We start from the raw sequence: 22,927 nt of genomic DNA, 5'->3' as shown, positions 1-22,927 counted from the left end.
GCGGCTTTGTGGCGTCGCTTCTCTTCCCGAGACTCCCGAGCGAGGAATTTGTAGACGGTGCCTAGCAAGGAGGGTCGTGGGGGGGGGGGGAGTGGAAGAGAGCGCGCCGTCTCGCCTGGCGGCGGTCCGTGGCGCGGCGATCGGAGCTTCCGAAAGGCAGCGGCTGGCCCGGTTGGACGGAGAGGCTGGGCGGGCGGCGAGGTACGGCGCCCCCCCCCCGAGGGGCTGAGTGGAGAGGGGCGCCGTCGGGGACAAGAGGAGAGCACCGCCGGCGGCAGCTTCGGGGCGAAGCGCTTCTCTCGAGAATCCGGGCCAGATCCGGACGCTGAGCCGCACATGGCTCCGGCGGAGCGCGGGTCGTGCCGAGCGAGGTGGGCGCCGCCGGGCATGTGCCAGTTCCAGCGCGCCTGTCGGCGTCCTTGGCTCGGCAGCAGAGGCTGAAGCGGCTCTGCCTGGAAAAGGGAGGAGGAGAAGGCGGACGGCGGGGCGAGTCCCTCTCGGGATTCTCCGTGGACACCTGCTGGACGGAGCGGTAGGTAAGACTCCGATCGGCGGCTCCCCGGGGCTTTGCTCGAAGGTTCCGAATGCCTGGGACCTCGGCTCCCCAGTGGTAAGCCCTAGTGGGTTCGGGAGGGGAGGGCTCACTCCCGGGGAAAACGGGGCAGACGGGAGTGGTGAGCGCCGGATGGATGCTCAGGTAGGTGACATTGATCTCCTCCAGGGAAAGGGACGCGAAGGATGTCTCGCGCGTGTTTCGCGACTTTCCACGCCGACTAGTTGACCCAGGTTGGAATCGGTGACTTTGATGGACGGAAGCTTCCCCCAGATCCCCCAGCCTGCTTTCCAAGCTCTCTAATTCCAGCCAGTGCTCATGAATGCTGGATGCCAAGGTTCCCAAAATAGGTAGGAATTGCCACAAGGAAGAGCCTCGTCGAGTGTGCGCAAAGGGCTTGTCTCTTCTCTCCCTGAGTGCCAGTTCTCAGAGGTTTCTGGGAGAATATAGTATTTAGGATCATAAAGCTTGGTATTTCATGCCCTGTTGCTCCCAGGTGTCCCAAGCTTCATGGAGAAATAAGTTTCTGTACCACAGTAAGGAAAAGGGATTCTACTCTGACCATGGGCAGAGTACTTTTTGGCACAGGAAGCCTACACCCTGCTGGTAGGACATCCAAACTGGGCAGCTTAAGCCCTGGCAGACTTGCCTTTAGAAAGTAAGCCTATCTATGGACTCGTATGTGTGTAGGCAGTGTTCTCCAATCCCAGTCTTGTCTGTTTATTATTATTATTATTATTATTATTATTATTATTATTATTATTATTATTATTATTATTATTATTATTATTATTATTGTTATTATTGTTGTTGTTGTTGTTGTTGTTGTTGTTTTGTTGTTTTGTTGTTGTTTTGTTGTTGTTATTTATTTTATTTTATTTTATTATTTTATTATTATTATTATTCCTGGAGACTGGGGAAAACCTTTCCTACATGGTTGGGGATGAAACGAAAGAATGCAGATTTCTCAAACCCGGCATCACCAAGGCTGACGAGACATGGAAAGACCCAGCCTGCCGTGAGATGTGAGCCCAAAACGACCTAGACTGTGACTTCTTCCTTACAGAAGTCTAAACTTGCCAAAGAATAGCCATCACTATCATGAATTGAGAATCCAGTCTTGCCGTTACTTTGGATCCTGCTGAGTTCTGTCACTTCCTGCCTTAGACACGGCTGTTGATCTTTTGTCTTAACAAATTTTCCTATTCAGAGAATTTCACCTACTTCTGCTGCCTTGGCCAATGTCCCCTTCATCAGTAATTCTTAGCCAGTAGATCACAGAGGTAATCTACATGAGACAAAAGATTTTCATTACAACAAGAAAGAATTCACTGTCCCTCTTTGGCCATGGAAAATCTCAGGGGGATAGTACTAGTGAAACCATTTCTTAAATGTCTCACATACCTTAAAAACCCTATCAGAGTCACCATAAGTTACATACAAATCTATCACACATAAAACACATGCACGCATTTCCTATCTTCTCTTGGAAGTATGATGTACCATCATCTCCTACTGACCCTGTTTGTTGTGGGTGATCTGTATGTGACCTTGTGACATGCTGGTTATAACTTTGGATGTTTATTCTAATCAGTCATTCCCCTAGCTACAAAATATGCATTAAATATGAAATATAGCACAATGCTTGGTAGCATTTATGGTATTTATTAAATGACTTGTAAGCTGATCTGTTTCAAATTATATTTCCTTCAAATATATTTCTTATAAAAAGTAATACTGTATTTTGGTGTCATTACATTGGGACTCCATTCATTAGTAGGTTGGTGGGACTTCAGGTAGCAAAGATTGAGACGCAGTGCTCTGGATGTCCAAACAATATTAATCACAGAGAAGATCTAGTCCTTGTTAGCTAGAAATCTTACTCTGCAAGGGAATTTTGTGTTGAGAATTTTGATTATAACGTATACTCTTATAACATAAGCAGAGTAAGGAGATATTGGTTAGCAGAGGTACTTACGACACTATGACACTGAGAGAGTAAAACCAACAACTTAGTCTATTTACATATATGCATAGATAATAGACGTTCCTCTGGCAGCATAACATGACATGAACCAACACACAGCATAGGAAAAAGTGATCTGACTTGCAGCAGATAAAGACATTCATTTTACACATGACTTATGTACAGTTCTGTGACCAATCAGAAAATACATTACTTCATTTTCTGTTAAACAAAGTTTTATTATGTACACAACTGTACAACATTAAGTCTTAATCCTTGATACCCACACCTGAATACAATCAGTACAGTGACTCAGGTAAAATCAGCCATTTTACATTTAACTATACAACATTAATATTTAATACATTTTCATGTCAAAATCCCAACATTTTTCTATGGGAAATATTTTGCTATGGGAAAGAAGTGTTGGTTTGGCTGCCAAAAATTAAAGTTCAAATCCTTGCTCCACCTCAGACTTCTTTAATGTAGCTTGCAGCTGGCCAAATCCATCTTTTGGACTATGTGTGTCTTTTGGTGTCTGATCCAGGGCATCTGTAATTTTGCACAACTGAGAATTCTCTTGAACAGCCTAACCAGATTCTCCAGTGCAATCCCTTGTAACACTGTGATCAGCCCAGACCACAGGGAGGAAGAACTCACAATGGAGAGATCTTGTGCATATCTTTTCCCAGGCTGCAATTTTCATGCCCAGTTTTGTTAATAGGCTGAAATAAGAGCATGAGAACATCCTACATAGTTAGGTAGAACATGTTTTCCTTGAGACTAACACTTGAGATAATAGTTGCAAAATGTTTATGAAGATTTAAGTACTGATGGTTGCTGTGGGTTTTTCAGGCTCTTTGGCTGTGTTCTGAAGGTTGTTCTTCCTAACCTTTCATGCAAAAGGTCAACAAACTCTATCCAGCCACAAGTACTGGTGATCACTACACACAAAAGACCAGCTAATGACACCCATCAATCACAGTGACAGATAATCTCTCCACCTTATCACAACAATACACCCACAACAAAAACACACCGATCACCATAATCATCCATCTCCTGAAAAGGAGAAAAGCTGATCCCACAGCTATAAATACTCAACTCCCAAACAAACTGCACCAGAGCACAGAGTGCTACTCCTGTCCTCTGAAGATGCCAGCCACAGAGACTGGCGAAACGTTAGGAAGAACAAGCTTCAGAACACGGCCAAAGAGCCCAAAAAATGCACAACAACCATTAGATCCTGGCCGTGAAAGCCTTCACAAATACATTAAGAACTGAATCTGTTCCAGGACCTGTGTGTAAATAGTATATAGATACTGTACTAGAGTAGTCAGAAGTATGGTGAGGTGAAGATACTTTGTTGTGGAATAAAGAAGTAAACTGAAGGAAGGGTGGATACATCTTAATTCTCCCTCAGTTGTGTGTTACTCTGAAGCATGCAGAGAGAACATATTTTATTCTAGCTTCAACATCTGTTTTCTTTATGGGGCTAAAGACAGCTAATATCTAGCAGAGAAATGGTGCGCAGTGCCGATCTTCCACTTTAAAAGGCAGCTTCAGTCAGGGATGACTCAGAGCCTGAGTTGGGGGGCACCTCACCCCAACATGTCCAGGAATGTGTGTGCATGTCTTTGATCATGAGCTGCCTATGACGTCAATTGTTGATTTCTTCCTGTCTGTGTCTGTTTATAAGATTCCCCCCCCCCCGAATCAAAATACAGGTTCAAACCCTTTATAAACGTCTGGAACAGGTGGTGTCTGCAGCGCCTTTGATGCAAACATTTCTGGACCGTCAGGTGGTGTCTGGTCACAGTCATGTGAAACTGACCTTGGGACTGAAATTAAAATGCAAGGAACACATCCTCCAGGCTCCCTTTCATCCTTCCCTTCCTCAGTCTGCTCTCAAAAGGACAATTTGGTTGTCTTGGCTCAAGGCTGTTAAGGACTGCCTGGACTCTTTTTTCGGGTGGGTGAGTAGAATCCCTGATACAGCACATGATACTCTTGCAACACCAGTCATTTAACTAGGGCTACAAATATTGTAGGTGGTTGTTTCTTGAGTAAGGGTTCTCTTCCTACTCCCTTAATAAAATGTTAGTGTCTGCTCACCAGTGAAAATGGGGCTTAAAGGGGGATTGCAGAGTTATATGCATGTGTTTCTAATAGTCCATTCTTTTCAGACCATGATACTGAAGCTTTTTTAAAACAGGCAAACCCTACCTCTTTGTGCTATTAGCAGCTTATTGTCCCCCTGCTGCATGCTTAAGAGCCGAAGTGGGATAGATCACTTGAAACACTCCCACATTGCACGGGCCGCGTACTGGCTGAAATTGGCCTGCATTAATGATTCTCGGCTTCAAATAAAGTGCTATAAAGAACAGAGTCCATCCCAAGAGTACTTGGTGAACTCAGACCTATTTTACAGAGATATGGAACTCATACAAACTCTTTGCCCATCTTTGCCTCTCATAGCGTCAAGCAGCTGGTTAAAGAAAAAGAAAATCTGTCTTCAGTGGCTGGTTTTGTGTGCCGTCTCATAAATGTCCTATTCTTCTTGGTTCCCCCTGTACAAAACATTGTTTTGTTTAGAAAATTACGTTGTTAATCTTAACTGCAGCCCCATTTAAGAAAAGCATTCACAGCTTTGCCTTTTCAGTGTATGCCATCAGGCATTTTGGAGGGGAAATACAGTATGCTATTTATTTATTTATTTATTTATTTATTTATTTATTTATTTATTTATTTATTTATTTATTTATTTATACATACATACATACATACATACATACATACATACATACATACATACATACATACATACATACATACATACATACATACATACATACATACATACCCTGCCCATCTGGTCTTCTGAACACTCTGCTAATGTCCCATTTCATCAAAGATTCTGCATTTGTAGATCAGGAGAGGTCAAATATGTTTTCCTTTATTTATTAAGTTGCCATTTATATGAGCACCCCAGAAGTCAATTTTTTTTGCTGGCATGCTCGGACCTATGGGCTCTAGATCCCACCTTTGGCTCACCTTTATATGCCGCTTGTGGGCAGGAATGTAACCACTACGTATCAAATAGCAAAATTTGCTTTGGCAGCAAAGAAGATATATGCCAAGTATCAAAAGTCTTACGGAAGGAGGGAAGCAATGGCATCTTATATTTATGAGTAAATATGTGATGTCAGTGCCATATATGTTTTGTGTTGATGTACTGTGATGACCTATGGTTTTAAGCAATAAAATGTGTTCATTCTTCATTAGCAGTTTGTTGAAACCAGATAAGCAGGGTTCCTCAGGTAGAATGTATAAAAAACTAGAACTTCAGCACTAAGCATCTGTTTACCACTGGTTCATGTGTTTGGGGACCCTATGTATTTGTTTGTCTTCAGGACTAGGAACTAAGTCCCTTACGGAGATAAGAGGAAATTCTCCTTAGGGATCAAGGCACGTAAAGAATTTGCAATTTGAAGTTTGCCAGTGTTTGCAACCACAGGGAAGAGTGGAAGAAGTCATCACCTCCTTGATCAGTAGAAAAGGAGAGGTGGGTGATGGAGGTGTTTAGTCTGAGAGAACTAGATGCCACTGTTTCTAGTCTTTGAAAGAATTTGGTCACCCCCAAGCCATGGCACGTGGGAAGAAGTCTTAGATGGTAGAATAATGAGGTACAAGTATTTATGCAGTCCTCATTTATTTGGAACAATGGGAAGAAGCCTGGTAGACAAGATGAAAAAAAAGGACACATTGACTTTGCACCATAAAGGCTTTTTGATAATGCTGACAAAAGAAAAGAAGAAAAGGCAAAATACTGTGGCACTTTAAAGATATACTGATTTATGTCTGTGTGAGCTTTCCTAGATCAAACTCCACTTTTTTCAGATACCACCAGCGGCAACAGGCATGTACTGTCATGTTTCCTCAGCTAGATCAGGCTTGGTGTAAATGTGGATAGATGTTCTCTGCTGCAGGTTACATACATTATTGTATAAAACCTATTTTTTTTAAAAAAAATCATCTGTAAATTTTTTGTAAAATATCATTTGTAATAGAGACAAAAGAACCCTTTATCTTCCATTCTGCATCAGAACCAGTGGTGTGTTTTCAGTGGGGCTGATGTTCTTGGGCACATGTTAGATACAGAATTTAGCCTTCCAATCCCTTCCGAGTCTGATGACTCTTGTCCCAGTCATGGCAGAAATTTATGTATAGTTGCTACCTGATCGATAAAATACAACAGATTGATTTCTGATTATTCAGAGAGAGAGAGAGAACAATATTTCATTGTTGTGTGTATGATCAGAACTTATATACAGGCTTTGTGATAATTGGTCCTTCTGAATGTCCTGGGAGGTTGTTCCAACAGAACTGGCAAAAATCTTGCAACCCCCAACACCAGGAAGCAAGGCAAAAGATGGAAATGCACTTATTGATATTGGCCTCCACTCAAGCAGCAAGATCTGTTCTGCTCACCTCTTTGGTGGAACAGGTATTTTGTCAAGCTATAGTACTATTTCAGTGACGTGGAGAGGAGGGATTTGCTTGTTGGGTAACAGCCTATCCTCCATATTATTTCACCCAGGCTTCGTGCTCTGGAGAGGACACTCCAGCTTTGCGTACAGCTCAAAACACTAGATGCTGTTCCAAGTCCTCCATACAGAGCATAATACCATAGGATGCCTATGATGATGAGTATAATCTCTCTTCATGCTCTCTTCCCAAACTGTGAGGTTTTGTATTGTGTTTGGGGAGACCTGTGCTTTATCTGTATGAAAAAGTGGAGAGGTGTGAAATTATACAGATGGATGGATACTGGTTGTGTGGGAAAGGTTCATTTATGGTTAACCTAAGAAACACTTCAGCTATTATCAATTTACTCCGTTATTTTCTTTTTCCTTCCCTTTCAATGTCGTGGACGGATGTTGTTGAATTACAATATTATCTGATTACTGTACTTGGTTGAGAATGCAAAGTTGTTTTGCCTGCAATAACTGTACAAATTCTGAATTACAATTGTTAATCCAGTTTTGAGTTGAGCTGAGGAGAGGTTGCCCATCATTAGCCATGATGTTTCTGACTTCCATGTGCCCATGGCATCTCCTTTCTTCCTTTTTCAAGATCCAGAATACTGCTAGGTTCCAAAATGTATTTTGATTGTCTCTTTGGACCAGTCATTTATTGCAGTTTCAACTTTAGTGTCTTTTTAGGAGTTTCGTACTGTACATACAAGATTAGTTTGATTTTTTTTTAGCACAGCACGGTTAGGCTGTGAAAGGGTAACTTTTCCAAGAATTCTCAATGAACCTTGTTGTTTTGTAGATCAGTCCATTATATCACATAACTTTTGTTTCGTCTACAAAGAACTTTATCAAAGGGAAGAAATTTAGCATTTTAAAAAACTGCCTTAACAATTTTGTCACCAAAGTCAGAAGATGGTTAATAGTAATGCTTATTAAGTTCAAGGTGTATAAAAATCAGTGTTAAATCTAATTGATTTAAATCACAATTTAAATCATCAAAAATCATTTTAAAAAAATCAAAGCCACCATGGTTAAGTTTCCATTGAAAAAATGTACATCACTTTAAAATCCATTTGTAGTAAATTTGGAGGGGAAATCAAAACTGTCTTCTTGACATGTTTTAGATGTAATGTATTTTGTTGGAAAGATGAAAGTGTGGTTAATTTCTTAATTGTGTTCTTGAGGGGAAGAGGAGGCAATGGTGTGCTGGCTCAAGATTATAGGAGCTGCAGTTGAGTCAATCAAGTTAGGGAGACTGAGAAACCATTATGACTCTTGTTGTTTAGAGGTTAAATCGTGTCCGACTTTACGTAACCGCATGAACCAGAGCACGCCAGGCCCTCCTCTCTTCCACTGCCTCCCGGAGTTTGGTCATTATGACTCTACCTTCAAACAGTTACCTCTTGTTAGAGACTTTGAGGATAAATATGTATGTGTTTGTTGTGGCTTGGATGCCATCATCTTTCCAAACCTCAAACAAGCTGTTGCTCATACTGATGAGAAAAAAAATATGTGCCACTCTCTTCTGTATTCACATTTCTGAAAATTCAGGTCCTTTCCATCCTGAATAAAGAAAAACGAAAACTGCAAACTTCAAGAATCAGACTGAGATATGATGATACCATGGCAAGAACTACACTTTCGCAATGTAGCAAAGCTTTTTACTGCAAGTTGTTTGCAAACAAGAATTAACCCACTTGGAACATACATCCTGTTTTAATGCAATTTCTTGCATTAGAGCAAGATGTGTAGATGCAGTTGCCCAACCAGTGCTGGGATGCTTCCTGGATGCTGACAGCACCGTTGTCAATACAATAACTCACCTAGCAAAAATGGAGCTACGGAAGCTGCCTCCTTGGGCTAGATTAGAACTTTGTTGTCAACCAGCCAGCCAGCCAGTGCTAAGATAGCCAGGAAGCCTTCCAGAACTGGCCAGGTAGCTCTGTTTTCACCACAAGTTGAGTGGACCAGGACTCTGTTATCCCAACCCCGGCCCTGTCGGTTGACAGGAAGCCTCCCAGCACTGACTAACCAGCAACAGAAGCCCTAATGCAGTTTTTACAAGGGCAGAATGGCATCGTTTTTAAACCATCGTGGGGCTTGCATCATGTACAAGTTGTCACAAATTTGATCCAGTCTTTCCTAGAAATGTCGTTTCAGCCCATATTTCACCTTGGGCATAAAAGATTAGTTTGCCAGAATCATGTAACTCACACCTGGTGATGTAACTCCAGTGGCATAACTTTTATCAGTGATCTGCCGCCAGTTAAGAAGTGGCGCTTGTTTTTCCTGTGTGGCGACCACATGACTTAGCACTTGACAAGAAGAACAAGAGCTTATTTCTTAACTGGTGGGAATTCAGTGCTGAATATTGCAATGTTCTGGTGTAAGTATGTGGTAGGATTCTGGCCACTATAGTTCTTCATCTCTACAGACAAAAGACCACCGGTCACTCCATTGCCTTTTCTTGAAACACACATTCATTGTTTTAGATGGGAGTAGAAGTGCCCAGAAATACAGCAACCCCATATGAGAAAAGCAGCACATTACGTTTAAGCAGCACACTAAGTAAAAGCTATCTTGATTGATCTTCTTGATTGATCTTTTCCTCTAAGGCACCCCCTGAAGTTCAGGAAAGAATTCTGTGCATCTCAGTAAATGACAAATCCCAGTAGAGGGTAGAGACATGACAGTTAAAGTGATGTCAAACTGATATAAATGGGTACTGCAGTTATAAAACGAAAAAGCCACGTGGTTGCAGCCTGCAGATATACCTTAGGTCTTCCAGATTGGGATTGTGCAGTTATGTCACAGAGCTAGTCTCAGTGAAGAAAGGTAAGGTTCCATTAGCTTTTAAAGAACGAGATTCCTGCTTTAAAATATGAGGGTTTGTTTGAGCCTCCTGGGCTGAACAATTACTGCTTTGTTTCAGATCTACCATGCTTGAATATGTAATATGTGAGCAGTGACTACTGTATGTGAGTCCTTTCCAGTCTAGTTCCTAGCCTCATTTCAGAACTGAACATTGGTTTGATCATTCAATTGGATAGCTTTCTCCACGTAGACTTATCTGTGGTCCCTAAGTCCTTCTTGACTGTCTAAATAAGAATTTGAGGTATCATTTCACAGTGGTTAAGTTCTTCTGGGGAGCAGAGGCAACCCCAGAGTATAATGCTGGACAATGCCTATTCCACCTTTTGAGAGCTGCAAAATTTAATCTTGGTCAAAGTGTTCCAGAAGCACAAGTCTTGTTGTAAACAAGGCACACTGACAATGTGAGTCTTATTTCAAGGGAGGGGGGAATGATGTATGTTTTCACTGGTATGTTGATGAACTTACAGTGGTGCCTCGACTTACAAACGCCACTACCTATGAACATGTTGACTTATGAACAGCTCTGGTCGCAAAATTTTGCTTCAATTTACGAATGGAGCTTTGACTTACGAGCAGAAAAAAACACGGAGAGGTGGGGAAAGCGGGAAATTTGAACTTACAGTTAACCGTTGGCCAGAGAAGAGGCTGCTTGTCTGCTGCCTTGCTCGCCCCAGTGGTTAGAGAGTGTGGATACAGAGAGAGACTTCAGACTGCCTGGTACCGCCTGGTACTGTACTGTACGTACTGGGTTTTTTTGGCTTTTTTAAATTTTTGATTTTTGAATTTTTGACTTTTTAAAAAAAAACAGAGAGACTGCCTGTTTTGGGTGAGTATACTGTATTTACTGTACAGGGGTTTTACAGCTTGAGTTTGGGCTAGGTGGGGGGGTTATGTTTCTGTGCTCTGATGGGTCTTGCAGACCCTTTCTGCAAGGGTCTGTGCTGGCTGGCTTTAAAATGGATTTTAGTCTTTTGGTTTTAAAATCAGAATTTTTTTTGCAAGGGTTTGTATTGACTGGTGTGCTTTAAAATGGGTTTTAGTCTATGCTCCCCAGGTGCTTGGTTTGGTTTAAAATGTCTTTTGTTTAAAAGGTCCTTGGTTTGGTTTAAGAGGTGTTTGGTTTAAAAGGTGCTTGGTTTGGTTTAAAAGGTGTTTGGTTTAAAATGTGTTGGTGTAAAATATGTGGGTTTAAAATGTGTGGGTTTAAAATGTGTTTTAGACTCCAAACTCTCTCTCCCCCCATTGTCTTCTCTCTCTCTCTCTCTCTCTCTCTCTCTGTCTTCTCTTTTTGTGCTTAAAAGCACAAACCTTTGTCTGAGGGGTCTGTGTGCCCCAGTGATTACCTTCTTTCCTTCTTCTTTTCTCCATTGTTCCCTCCCTCCCTCCTTTCCTGCCCTTTTTTTTAACCTAAGTCATCTTAAGTTTTTTTAAAAATTCTCCCCCTAGTGATAGAGGATGGATTAACCAGTTTTGCATTAGTTCCTATGGGAACGAATGCTTTGACTTACAACCAGCGCCTCTACATACAAACAAAAAACAGCTGGGACAGATTAATCGGGTTTCAATGCATTTTAATGAGAAATGCTGATTCGATTTACGGACATCTTCTGGGACAGATTAAGTTTGTAAGTCGAGGCACCACTGTAGTTAGTAATATCAATTGTGTTATCATATAGTCCCACTGGTTCGAGCAGGAGGATTTGCTCTTAGGCCCATGGACATATCTGATATATATGAAAATGCTGGCAGACTATGTACAGAGATTTTAGCCAGGGTATCATCAGCGTGGTAATGACACTGAGCACTGTCACTTCTTTTTTCATCTTCTAATTATAAGGAGTCAATGGAAATTCAGAATGAGTGTCTGGTACTAAGTTGAGCTTGACAAAGGCATACAAGATGAAACTTAAGAGAAAACAGTATTATTGGGTTGGGTTCTCTTGGTCAAGGGCAAGGAGACCAACATGTTTTGGATGAGGCTATACACTCTTTCCTGCAGCTGCAGTGTTTGAGGTTGTTCCTACTTCTGGGAAACTCAGTTGGAAATTATAGCCAGATGGTTCTGATTCTTCTAGATCTTGTCATCTTCAAGATAGATTACTGTAGTGGCCTTTTGTGTGGGGCTGTTTTTGAAGATTGTTTGGAAAGTTCAGTTAATATAGTGCCAGGATTTGACTAGAGCCACTTGAACAGACCACAATTTTCTGATCGTCTATAGTGGGCCGTGAACCTGGAGTCTCCCTGATGTTGTTGAGTTCATGCTCCCTTGAGTCACAGCCTCATGGGCAAGAGTAACCATCAGGCACATTGGGAGGGCTGTACATTCACAAGCCCTGCTGCACCAACTTATCTGGTTACCTGTCTGCTTCTGAATGCAGCTTAGTGGCTAGCTTTGACCTTGAAAAGTCTTGGAGAAGAACATCTCAATTGCTTCCCAACGTTTAAGTCTTGAGAACTTTACTGAATGTAAAAAGCACCTTCTTTTCCATCCTCCCCTCCTCTACAAAATGAGAAGGCGCAGGAGATGGCCTTAGCAACAGCATCCAGTTGTGGCATCCTAAGAGTTGCACCTAGCCACCTCATAGGTTACATTTACATGGGCAACAAAGTTTGGGCTGCCTTCATATTTATCTCGCTGATCTGGATTAAAGAAAAAGCTACTCCTAAATTTCTGCCAGTTTGTTTTGTTTTCTTTTACCTTATCTTTGTGTTATGCTGTTAGTTCTTTACATTTTTCGTCTAAGCTGCCTTGAATAGTTTTGTGTCACATCTGTCCTTGTGTGCATATCTCTCAAACGATATTAATTTACAGCCTGAAATCCAGTAATAAGACAGAACTAAAGCAGGCCCCTTAAATCAGAGGCGATTGGTGAGTCAACACTTATGTAAGTTCCATTGATTCAGAGGGCCTACCCTAGTTGTGACTTTCTAGTCTAATCAAAATGCAATAAAAATGATTATTTGAACAATAGGAAGAAAATGTGTAAAACCAGCAGTTCTGAAGATATTGCGAAAATCTAGATATAGAGTTTTTTGTTTGTTGAAGCACAAACTGCAAATCTCATTTAAGAACCTCTGGATAAAACAAACAATAGGTACTTATGAAAATATTGGCTGTTTCATTTCAGATAATCTACAAGAGTAGGTACAGTATTATAAATATCTGCTGTTTGTTTTATCCCCTTTTCCTCTGAAAATGAACTAGAAAAGGTTCTGGGTCTTGCTCCTGTGATAATTTTCAGGGATGAAAAAGTGGTATATTTGAATAGATGTGAGAATAGAACAAAAGAAATACATGCAGGCCATTTTCAACTCTCCATTTCCACCAAAAAGTTAATATTGATAAGCCCGAAGGCATGTTCTGTGTCCTAGATTAGTAGTTCACAACCTGTACTATATGTACCACTTTGAGGCTACAGATATAAACCAGAGCGTTCAAAGCCTGTGGCTGCAGCTGTTCTTGGATCACAATTCCCATAATTCCTGATGATTGGCCGTGTAAGTTAGAGCTTTTGTGAATTACAGTCCGAGAATACTCTGGCACCTCAAAGCAAAACCATTGATGTGAATCCTTGAATGTCACATCCTTGCAGACAAGGATGAAGCACTGTAATAAAATCTGCCGTGAGAGGGCTCAACAGTTTTTGTTACTATAAATTCAACATTGTTTGCATCATTTGTGTAATGTGCAAATTATTCTACTCATACAATTTGCACAAATCGGGCTAGACTACAATATCTGTTGTTTTGATACGTAGACATAATGCAAAAATAATGTAAAAATTAGATGCAAGAGATGGGCTATCCATACCTTTTTTGAACAACTAGCCTGTCCTGCACCTGTGTACAGTATGTGTGTGCGCATGTGTTTATACTTGTTCCTTAATGTGAAGGTGTGGAAGGGATTATCACTCTCAAATTGGCCTTCTCAACCATACTAGATGCTGTTCCAAGACCTCCATACAGAGCACGTTACCATAGTCTCTCGAGACTGAAGGATGCCTAATCTAAAAATGCGAAGGGTTGCCAGTTTTGTGTTGATTGACACATAAATATTTTGTGCAAATTACAGTAATTTTGGTGGGAAAAAATAAGTATGCCTATCTGGAGGCAAGGACATGTCTCATCAACATGCCAAGATATCCTAAATCAACAACAACAACAACAACAACAAAAAGGAATTTAAGAAATATCCTTCACATTCATGGTAATCTAGTTGGTACATAACAACAGAAATTCATGCCTGCTTGATCCATGTCTCCTCTTGCAAGCATGATGTGTCATCTTCTACTGACCTTGCCTCTAAGCCATTTATTTATTTATTTATTTATTTATTTATTTATTCATTCATTCATTCATTCATTCATTCATTTATTTATTTATTTATTTATTTATTTATTTATTAGACTTCTGCTCCACCCATCTAGACCAAAGGTCTACTCTGGGCGGTTATCTGTTTGTTACGTGAGTAATCACATGGAGCAATCAATTTTTTTTTTGTAACTGATGTAGTACATCAGCAATAGTAATATATTTCATAATATATTCCTAATTTATGAAAGGAAGCTTGACATAAACGGGACTAGATATGTGTGTGGAAATACCTGTGAGCACTACTTAAAACAATTGTCTGGGCTCCAGTTTTTATTGTTGTGTTTTCGTCCTAAATGTATGAGTTTGTTATCTTCATATGAAGCAAAAGATCTTTGGAAGAGGGAGTTTCAGTAGAAACACAAAGCTGTTCTCATAAGCCTGAAGGCTGCTCAGCACTTATGCAAACCATAGAGGGAATTTAAGAAAAACTGTAAAAGTACTTGCTCTGACTTCCCACTTAAAAAAACTGAAGAAGGAAATGTAGTGATAAAAGCTATACCAAATGGTGTCTGCTTAGATTTATAGGCATTCCATCTTGAACACTGAAGCAGAAAACAAAAGAGGGGAATACACAAGCAAACATAAATAAAATATGACCTTGATAATGGTGAAAGGAAGCACTGAGGACTGTTTAGTCTGCTGTCTGGAGAATTGCAGGGATGGGCTGGTGTGCTCTTAAAGACATTGATCAGCTGCTAGAGAGAGGCTGCTCACCCCCAGAGTGTTTCTACCCACATCTCTCCAGACTTTGTCAAGCGGCTTCTACTGTTCTGGTATGGGTAAGGTCATTCTGGTTTGGATCAGTTCCAGGATATGTGATCGCCGTCACAGATCTAAAGCAAGCCTTCCTCTTTCAATTTGCCACTACTGTGAAGTGGCTTAATACACAAGCCACTTCAGGATATTGCTGAATTAATCACTTCCTTTGTTTGGCAGAGGGCAGGGGGAGTGAAAAAAAATAGCTGACTAGATGTAGACTATTGCTGATGTGCTACGTAGTTACAAAAAAAACCCTGAAAAATCTTTTCTTAACTTCATCTTAAAGGGTAGGTAGAGAATTGCCCATAGTTGAATTCGTGATGGTGCCTTCAGCTGCAGGCAGTTTCTCAACTGAGACTTTAAGAGAAGGCACAAAAAATTATATATATGCTAAACAGGGGAAGTGATTAAATTGCCCATATCTTGAAGTGGCTCACTTATTAAGCCACTTCATAATATTGGCAGCAGTAATTTCCATGTGCATGGTCAGGCTTGATTAGATCTTTCTAATCAACCTAACTGTTCCTGAGCAGTGCACACTATCTCACTCCTTTTTTTTCTAGTGTAGCCATACTGTCTGTTTCACCTATACAGTATTAACTGGAGAGCTGTCTTATGTGTTTATGTACATAAAGTATATAAAGTATAATGGACTGAAGCCAGAATTGATCATCTTAAATGATTCCTCTAAGCTGCATGGTCACGTGGCCACACAACACTGCATCAGTTTCGCACAGCTGAGCCAGTGTTGCTGCTCATTTGTTTCCAGTTGTGGCTGGAGCCCCACGTGGAGGCGGTGGGGTCCCCACTCAGTGCTAGCGGAAACGTCGAGGGAAACTTTGACCATATTACAATAGACCCATTGAAACCAAATTAATTTCATTGTGTTGCAGGATCCAGCCTATTTAGTCATGCATTTGGACATGATGGTAGCCAGTAGACATCACTCATACCTGTGCAAAATCACTAAAGGAAGCATGTATTTTCTTTGTGGAGCATGCATCATATAAACTATTTATTTATTACAATTATATACTGCCTTTTCTTTAAAGACCTCAGGGTTGTGCACGTAGCTCTCCTCCTCCCTATTTCATGCTCACAACAGCTCTGTGAAGTAGATCAGGCTGAGAAACTGTGACTGGCTGGTGTTTCATGGTTGAATGGGGAGTCTGCAGCTCCTTGCCCAGCACTCGAATCATTATATCATACTGGCTCCAATAGGAGCCAAAATATCGATTATCATTACGTATTTTCAGAAAGTGCAGGAACTAACCAAACATAACCCCTTTCTGTTCATATTGTTCCCAGAGACCAGCAACCCTGTGTGGAATCCTAACATTTAGGAGATTTTTTTTGCCAGAGTCCTAACAGGTACACTTTCCAGAGGCAATGTCTGTTGTATAACATCATAAGGAACCACACACAGCACCAGTGTATTAAAATTCAGCTGCAAGAAAATAATCCAGCTGCCGTCTTCCTAGTTGAAGGGACAGGGGCTCCTTTCAGATCTTTAGTAATTAACAGATATTATTTGATCTTACTTGATAACACTTCTCGCAGAAATGGAGGACCGATAGGATGGCGGTACTTAACGGAAACCACACAACATCAGTCGCGCTGCTTTGAAGCCACTGAGCTGTGGAATATTAAACTGGATATTTGAGAAGTAATTTTGGAGCAGGGAAAAGATCCTACAATAAGGGAACGATCAGATCTGAGCTCTTGTAGGGTTGGATTTAAAGAGTACTATTGATCAGGGTTGCTCATACACCAAAACAGTGGGTTATTTTACCCCATAATTGGGTAGGGGGATCCCCTCCACACTCACAAGCTGCACATGTCATCGATGCATCAGAAAGTCAGCTACAGAAATTCGATCACTGGGCGCATAAGAAGAAACATATTTTTTGGTTGTTTTGGTTTTGGTGGGTTTTTGGGGTAGTTTTTTTTTTTTGGAAGAAACTGGTATACATTCAAATTCAAGGCTTGAGTAATTTTTAAAAATCATGGTTCAAAAATCTAAAATTAAGCTGCAGTCCTACTTGGAAGTAAAGCTCACTGAATAAAACATGCATAATTTTTGGCTAATGAATGTTTGGAATATTTTTACCACTACACTATTAGGGTAACCTTGCAAATAACTGACAAAAAGCCCAATTATCACCCCACCTTTACACTAGGCTCTCTTTTAAAGGCCATTTTACAATATCTCATCTGCATTTATTACCAAATGTGTTCTCATCAGGGAACCATAGCTTGTTCCAGCTTTCTGCCAAGTGTTCTTCCATGATAAATGTGACTTCAAACTCCCATTTGCCACAGTTACAATAGATTTTTATCTGTATGGTTAAAAATAATTCCCTCCTATAGTGAAGTCAGAAGGTAAATGCTGAAACAGACCCAAAAATGGATTTCAGTGGCTTCCCTGTGCAGTCCAATGTAATGATTGCTGGTGTTGTTCAGTATTTCAGTATTTTGAAATAGAATTTCTGGAAGAAATAGAAGAAAGAAGCTGGACATGAAATTCTGTTTCAAAATACTGAAATACTGGACAACACCAGCAATCATTATGTTAGACTGCACAGGGAAGCCATTGAAGTCTACAAACACCAGCAGAACTTCATCAAAAAAAGAGGAAAGTTTGAAACTCAACAAAACTTGGCTCCCAGCTCTGAAAAATACAGCGTGCAAAAGGTCAACAAACTCTACCCAGCCACAAGGACTGGGGATCACTACACACAAAAGACCAGCTAATGACACCCATCAATCACAGTGACAGTTAATCCCTCCTCCTTATCACAACAATACATCCACAACAAGACACACTAATTACCCATCTCCTGAAAAGAACAAAAGCTGATCTCACAGTCATAAATACTCAACTCCCAAACAAACTGCACCAGAGCACAGAGTGCTATCTTCTGAAGATGCCGGCCACAGAGACTGGCGAAACGTTAGGAAGAACAACCTTCAGAACACGGCCAAAGAGCCCAAAAAACCCACAACAATCATACTGATATATCTTGAATCAAGAACTTTGTTTACCAACAATATCCTTTTATTTGAACCAACCAAATACAATATGCACAAAATGATGGGTTTGCTTTTCACATCTCCAGATAGCTTCATCAAGTAAGTTTTTGCAAAAGTTAAGGTAGTGGAGTAGGGGGAGAGGGACAGAAATGGCTCACTTAAATCATGGTGTCTGCGTAGCAAGGGTCATAGGATGGAAGGTAGAAAAAGTTGCAGACTTTAATAGATACTAGACTACTAGGTGTTATGCAGGTTTCAGGTTACACAGATGACAGTAGAGGGGAATCGGCCCTTATGTGTGTTTTCTCTCTCCCCCTGTACCCCTCAGTGTAAGCTGAAACTTGAACAACACCTTGTAGAGCCTAATGTCTATTGAAGTCTGTGATTCCTCTTCCATTTAAAGACTGATCATACAGAATTGACATAATCATCAACAAACAGTCCCCTCCCCTGCCACTTCTTTCCTTACTGCCCATCAAACTTGATTCTTGTGATATCCAGCGATCTGGAAATCTCAAATGCTTGACACCATATTGTGTATATATTTTGGTCCTAATAAAAGGTATGAATCTGTGATTGTGGGTCTTGGAATTTTCTTAGGGGCAAGCATGGTTTCCTTTATTCTGATGGATCAGAGTTGTCTTGGGGGTGGCTCCACAACTGAAAAACTAACCCCAGTTAAGTGGGGGAATGACTGTGTTACAGATTGTGATCTTCTGCTGATGAGCCTCTTCAGCTTATAGCAGTTCTTTTAAAAGAATAGCTATAATGTCACCCTGGAAAGAAGGGTGACATTACAACGAGAACTTTCCTTCCCTGCTACCATCTACCCAGCAAAGTTCCCCTTGGAGAGATGGTTCAGTGAAATACATGGTGTGGTGACACTGGGTTGTGAGTCATCCTTTGCTTGGTGCCAAGAATTTCTAACCACTAACTTTGCTGACAAAATTGTTCCTGTTTTGCTGAAATTAGGAGCTGCTCTTTGGAGTACAGAGCTAAAGTTTGAGAGACGTGAAGCTCAGTTTTGACCTGCTTATCTGGGTCTGTTTCTTGGTATGAAGCTCAGTGATGAATATGGTATGCAAGATGATGAGAGCTAGAATCTTGTTTCATTTCTGGACTACAACTTTATATAACTTCATCCTTGTTCAAAATCATTGTGGTTATCAGCTCATTTAGCTGTTGCTTTCTGAATTAAGTAATCAAATATTTGCCTTACAATTTGCTAGGGGAGAGGTCAGAGCTTTGAAAGTTACTTTCCAAAACACATATATCAGAATCCCCCAGGATACCTTGAGTGTTGTGAGTTACATTCCAAAAAAGTAACTTTTACTTGCTCTGTTTTATGTGTGGAGGGAGTTACAGGGATTGGATTTCTGCTGTTCATCTGAATATTTAACCGAGTTTAAAGCATGGTTTAGAACTTGTGTTCCTCAGATTCTGTTGGACAGTTTCTATTATCCTATATTATTGACTTTGATAAGTTTCTATTATCCTGTATTATTGACTTTGCTAGCTAGTGCTGATGGGGAGTTTCAGTCCTACAGCATCTGGAGGGCCACAGATTCCCCACCCTATTCTAAATAACCTTGAAATTATTTCCATGAATCAACCAGGGTTTTAGACTTGTCCTTTAAACTTGACTCACCAGTTTGAGAAACACCTTATCTCAGGAAACATGGGGAAGCATTCATTTTGTTTTGGGAAATTTTAAGGGAGTGCCCTTGCCAAAAAAAGATCTTAACTTGCTTTGGGGCAAACTGTCATCTGAGGAAAAAATGGCCAAATTTTGTGGGGCGCCTACCAAGTCTTCAACCAAGTCTCTTTGTCAGGTATGCACATCTCTGTAGCAATTATTCCAGGAAGAAGGAGAAAGGTTCCTGTTCCCCTTCAGCCACCTACCATTTTTTTTGCTACAGTCACACAGACACACAGACACATGCACACTTTTTACCCTTGTATAAATCATGGCACATGTTCATTCCCTCACAAACATGTGGCAGGGTTGGGGAGGAAACAAGCAGGCAGGCAGAAAGGTTATGCAACATCCCCCCTCCACTAAAATTCCCTCCCTCCCTCCTGGATCTCCTTCTGCCTAAAAATGCAGTTATTGAGGTCTGCATGAGAAGTCTTGTATTTTAGTGTATAGTTTTGACCTTCTGCTAAAACAATTAGACAGCATGCCAAGACTTCATTCTCTATCCTCTGGTTACTAGATAGTGCCTGGCTATTTGTAGCTGAAAGGGTAATTCGGTAGACAAATTGCTATAAGAAATTACATTTAGGTATTCTAACTAGCCATGTGACTACACACAGAGACACATATTATTTGTGTTAAATGTTTTGAACTACTGCTTTTCTTCACCAAAAACTAGGTGTCTTAAATGCAATCTCTTTCTTTCTCTCTCCCTCTCTCTTGCTGTGTATTGCCTGCAGGCCGGATTAGCCCCAGCTCTGCTGATCATGGTCAACAAGACCTTAAACTATTGGGATCCCAATTTTGAGGATGATGTCATCAACATCAATGTTGGGGGCCTGAGAAGAAGACTTAGCTCAAGTGCCCTTTCCAAATTCCCCGATACTCGGCTGGGGCGCTTGCTGTCTTGTGACTCTGAGGAGTCTATCCTGCAACTGTGTGATGACTATGACGTGAGCGCAAGGGAGTTCTACTTTGACCGAAATCCTGGCTTCTTTCTGTATGTACTCCATTTCTACCAGACTGGCAAGCTCCATGTTATGGAGGAATTGTGTGTCTTCTCCTTTTGCCAGGAGATTGAGTATTGGGGCATTAATGAGTTCTTCCTTGACTCATGCTGTAGCTACCGCTACCATGAGCGGAAACTGGAGAGTCGGCACCACAATTGGGATGAAGAAAGTGAGGTCAGCAGTGTGGACACCTCCCCGGATGAGATCTTGGATTTCAACCATGACCTGCTTCGTTACAGCACATTGCGCTGTGGCAATCTGCGCAAGCGACTTTGGCTCACCATGGAGAACCCAGGCTACTCCATCCCCAGTAAACTCTTCAGTTTTGTGTCCATCAGTGTTGTACTGGCTTCCATAGCAACCATGTGTATCCACAGCATGCCCGAGTACCAACAGGAGGACGAGGAGGGCAATGTGAAGGATGACTCTGTGTTGCAAAATGTGGAATACTTTTGCATCTCTTGGTTCACCTTTGAGGTGACCGCCCGTTTGCTGTTGGCGCCGAACCTGAGGAAGTTTTTTAAGCACCCCTTGAATCTCATTGATATTATTTCAGTGTTGCCTTTCTACTTCACTCTTTTGGTGGATTTGACCATGGGGCGTGACTCAGAGCTAGGGAATTTGGGCAAGGTGGTGCAAGTGTTTCGTCTCATGAGGATTTTCCGGGTTTTGAAGCTGGCAAGACATTCAACAGGTCTGAGGTCTTTAGGAGCCACCTTAAAGGTAAATCTGTAATACAGGCATGGAAAACCTCAAGTCCTAGGGCCTAATTTGGCTCTCACTGGGTCAGAATCTGACCCCATGGGATTCTGCAGATGATGGCACTCCCTTCCCCATGATATCATATTTGTATAGTCTCCCAACTTTTCTATAAGATTCTCCCATCCCCAGCCCTCCACATTTGAAATGCTTGGAATGATTTTCTTAAGGCTTAATTATTGGCAGGAAATGCTAGAATCTAAAACATGCCAGTATTATTAGTTGAACTCATTTTGTTTTTTGTTTTTCTTCTACACCGTTACAACACAACTCTTGAGAACTGAAATTGAATTCAAACCACAGGCTAAAAGAGGTTTCCCTACCCTTCCTGTAATAGGCTTAGTTTTATGTCTTAGGTTCTAAATATTGGGGAAACTCAAGTTCTATTTCATGAGGAAGTGGTGGATTCTTCATAATGTCTTCAAAATCATGTTGCAGCAGTAGCTAGGGGTACTCTTTGTCAGCTGAGTCTGGTTTTGTGTCTGACTCAAATGTTGTAGAGATGGTTCGTTCCTTTTGTATCTGTTTGATGTTAAATTATTCCCAATCTCTGGCTCCTCAGCCAGACGCTCAATTCACTGGTAGGAATGCCTTAGAATGATATAAAACCCTCCAAATCAACTTGTCAAGGGGATACCACCTTCTGATATTTTGATAGTATATTTTATTCCTATCAGTGAATTGGGTACCTGGCTGTGGAGCCAGAGGTTGGGAGTTTAGTTCCTCTCCTTAATAGTGACTGGATTTGGTGATCCATAGGATCCGTTCCAGCTCTGCAGTTCTAGGATTACTATTATATCATTGCTTACATATCATTTCTAATTTCTGGAGAGCTTATTTTCATGATCTACAATGCAATCCTGTACACGTTTACTCAGAAGCAAATTCCACTCAGTACAGTGGATCTTACTTCTGGGTAAGTGTGTGTGAGATTGCAGCTCAAAACAAATTACAGAAGCCCTTTCTTATCCTCAGACTAGTTTAAGAGCACAGTATACTCAGATTCAGCTTTTGTATGCAGGAACAGGTGTCAAGTTCTCAGTTAGAAGCAGACCTCTCTTAAGAGTTAATGTACATTTGTTTTTTCTTACTACAAGATTTTACAACTCCAAAAGTTGCAAATTAGTTTGTTTTGTTTGAAAATTGGTTAATGAGTCGGCAGGAGATAAGTACAAGATTCATTTGCAGTTTGCTTTGGTAGGCACAGAAACACTGAAAAAATTTCTGGGGGGTTGATAATGCCTTATTACATTCCAGTTATAAGGCTGGTGTCTTGTCTGTTTCTACCCTGTGTCTTACATAGCCTTCTCATGCCTACATTCCTATTCTTTTCAGATTTTAAATTGACAAGTGTTTCCAGAGATT

The 22,927-nt window shown here is 41.0% G+C and overlaps 1 protein-coding gene across 3 annotated transcripts in view; it reads left to right on the top strand.

The window, feature by feature from the left end:
* The first annotated feature begins 236 nt into the window (after positions 1-236).
* The window catches only part of LOC140706517 (delayed-rectifier potassium channel regulatory subunit KCNS1), an 83,184-nt gene continuing 60,493 nt past the window's right edge, over positions 237-22,927 (top strand). The window contains exons 1-2 of one of the 3 annotated variants that reach the window (XM_072996935.2): positions 237-532; positions 20,534-21,526. In XM_072996935.2, coding sequence (XP_072853036.1) covers positions 20,561-21,526 — 966 coding nt within the window. In that variant the 5' untranslated portion in view covers positions 237-532; positions 20,534-20,560. Of the gene's footprint in view, positions 537-20,533; positions 21,527-22,927 lie in introns of all 3 variants that reach the window. The other 2 variants (XM_078392588.1, XM_078392587.1) reach the window with 2 other exon arrangements.

Source organism: Pogona vitticeps, chromosome 4 (genome assembly GCF_051106095.1).
Source record: "Pogona vitticeps strain Pit_001003342236 chromosome 4, PviZW2.1, whole genome shotgun sequence".
NCBI classification, from domain to species: domain Eukaryota; kingdom Metazoa; phylum Chordata; class Lepidosauria; order Squamata; family Agamidae; genus Pogona; species Pogona vitticeps.
Note: the sequence above shows the minus strand (reverse complement) of the source record. Positions and strands in the feature narration are given on the sequence as shown.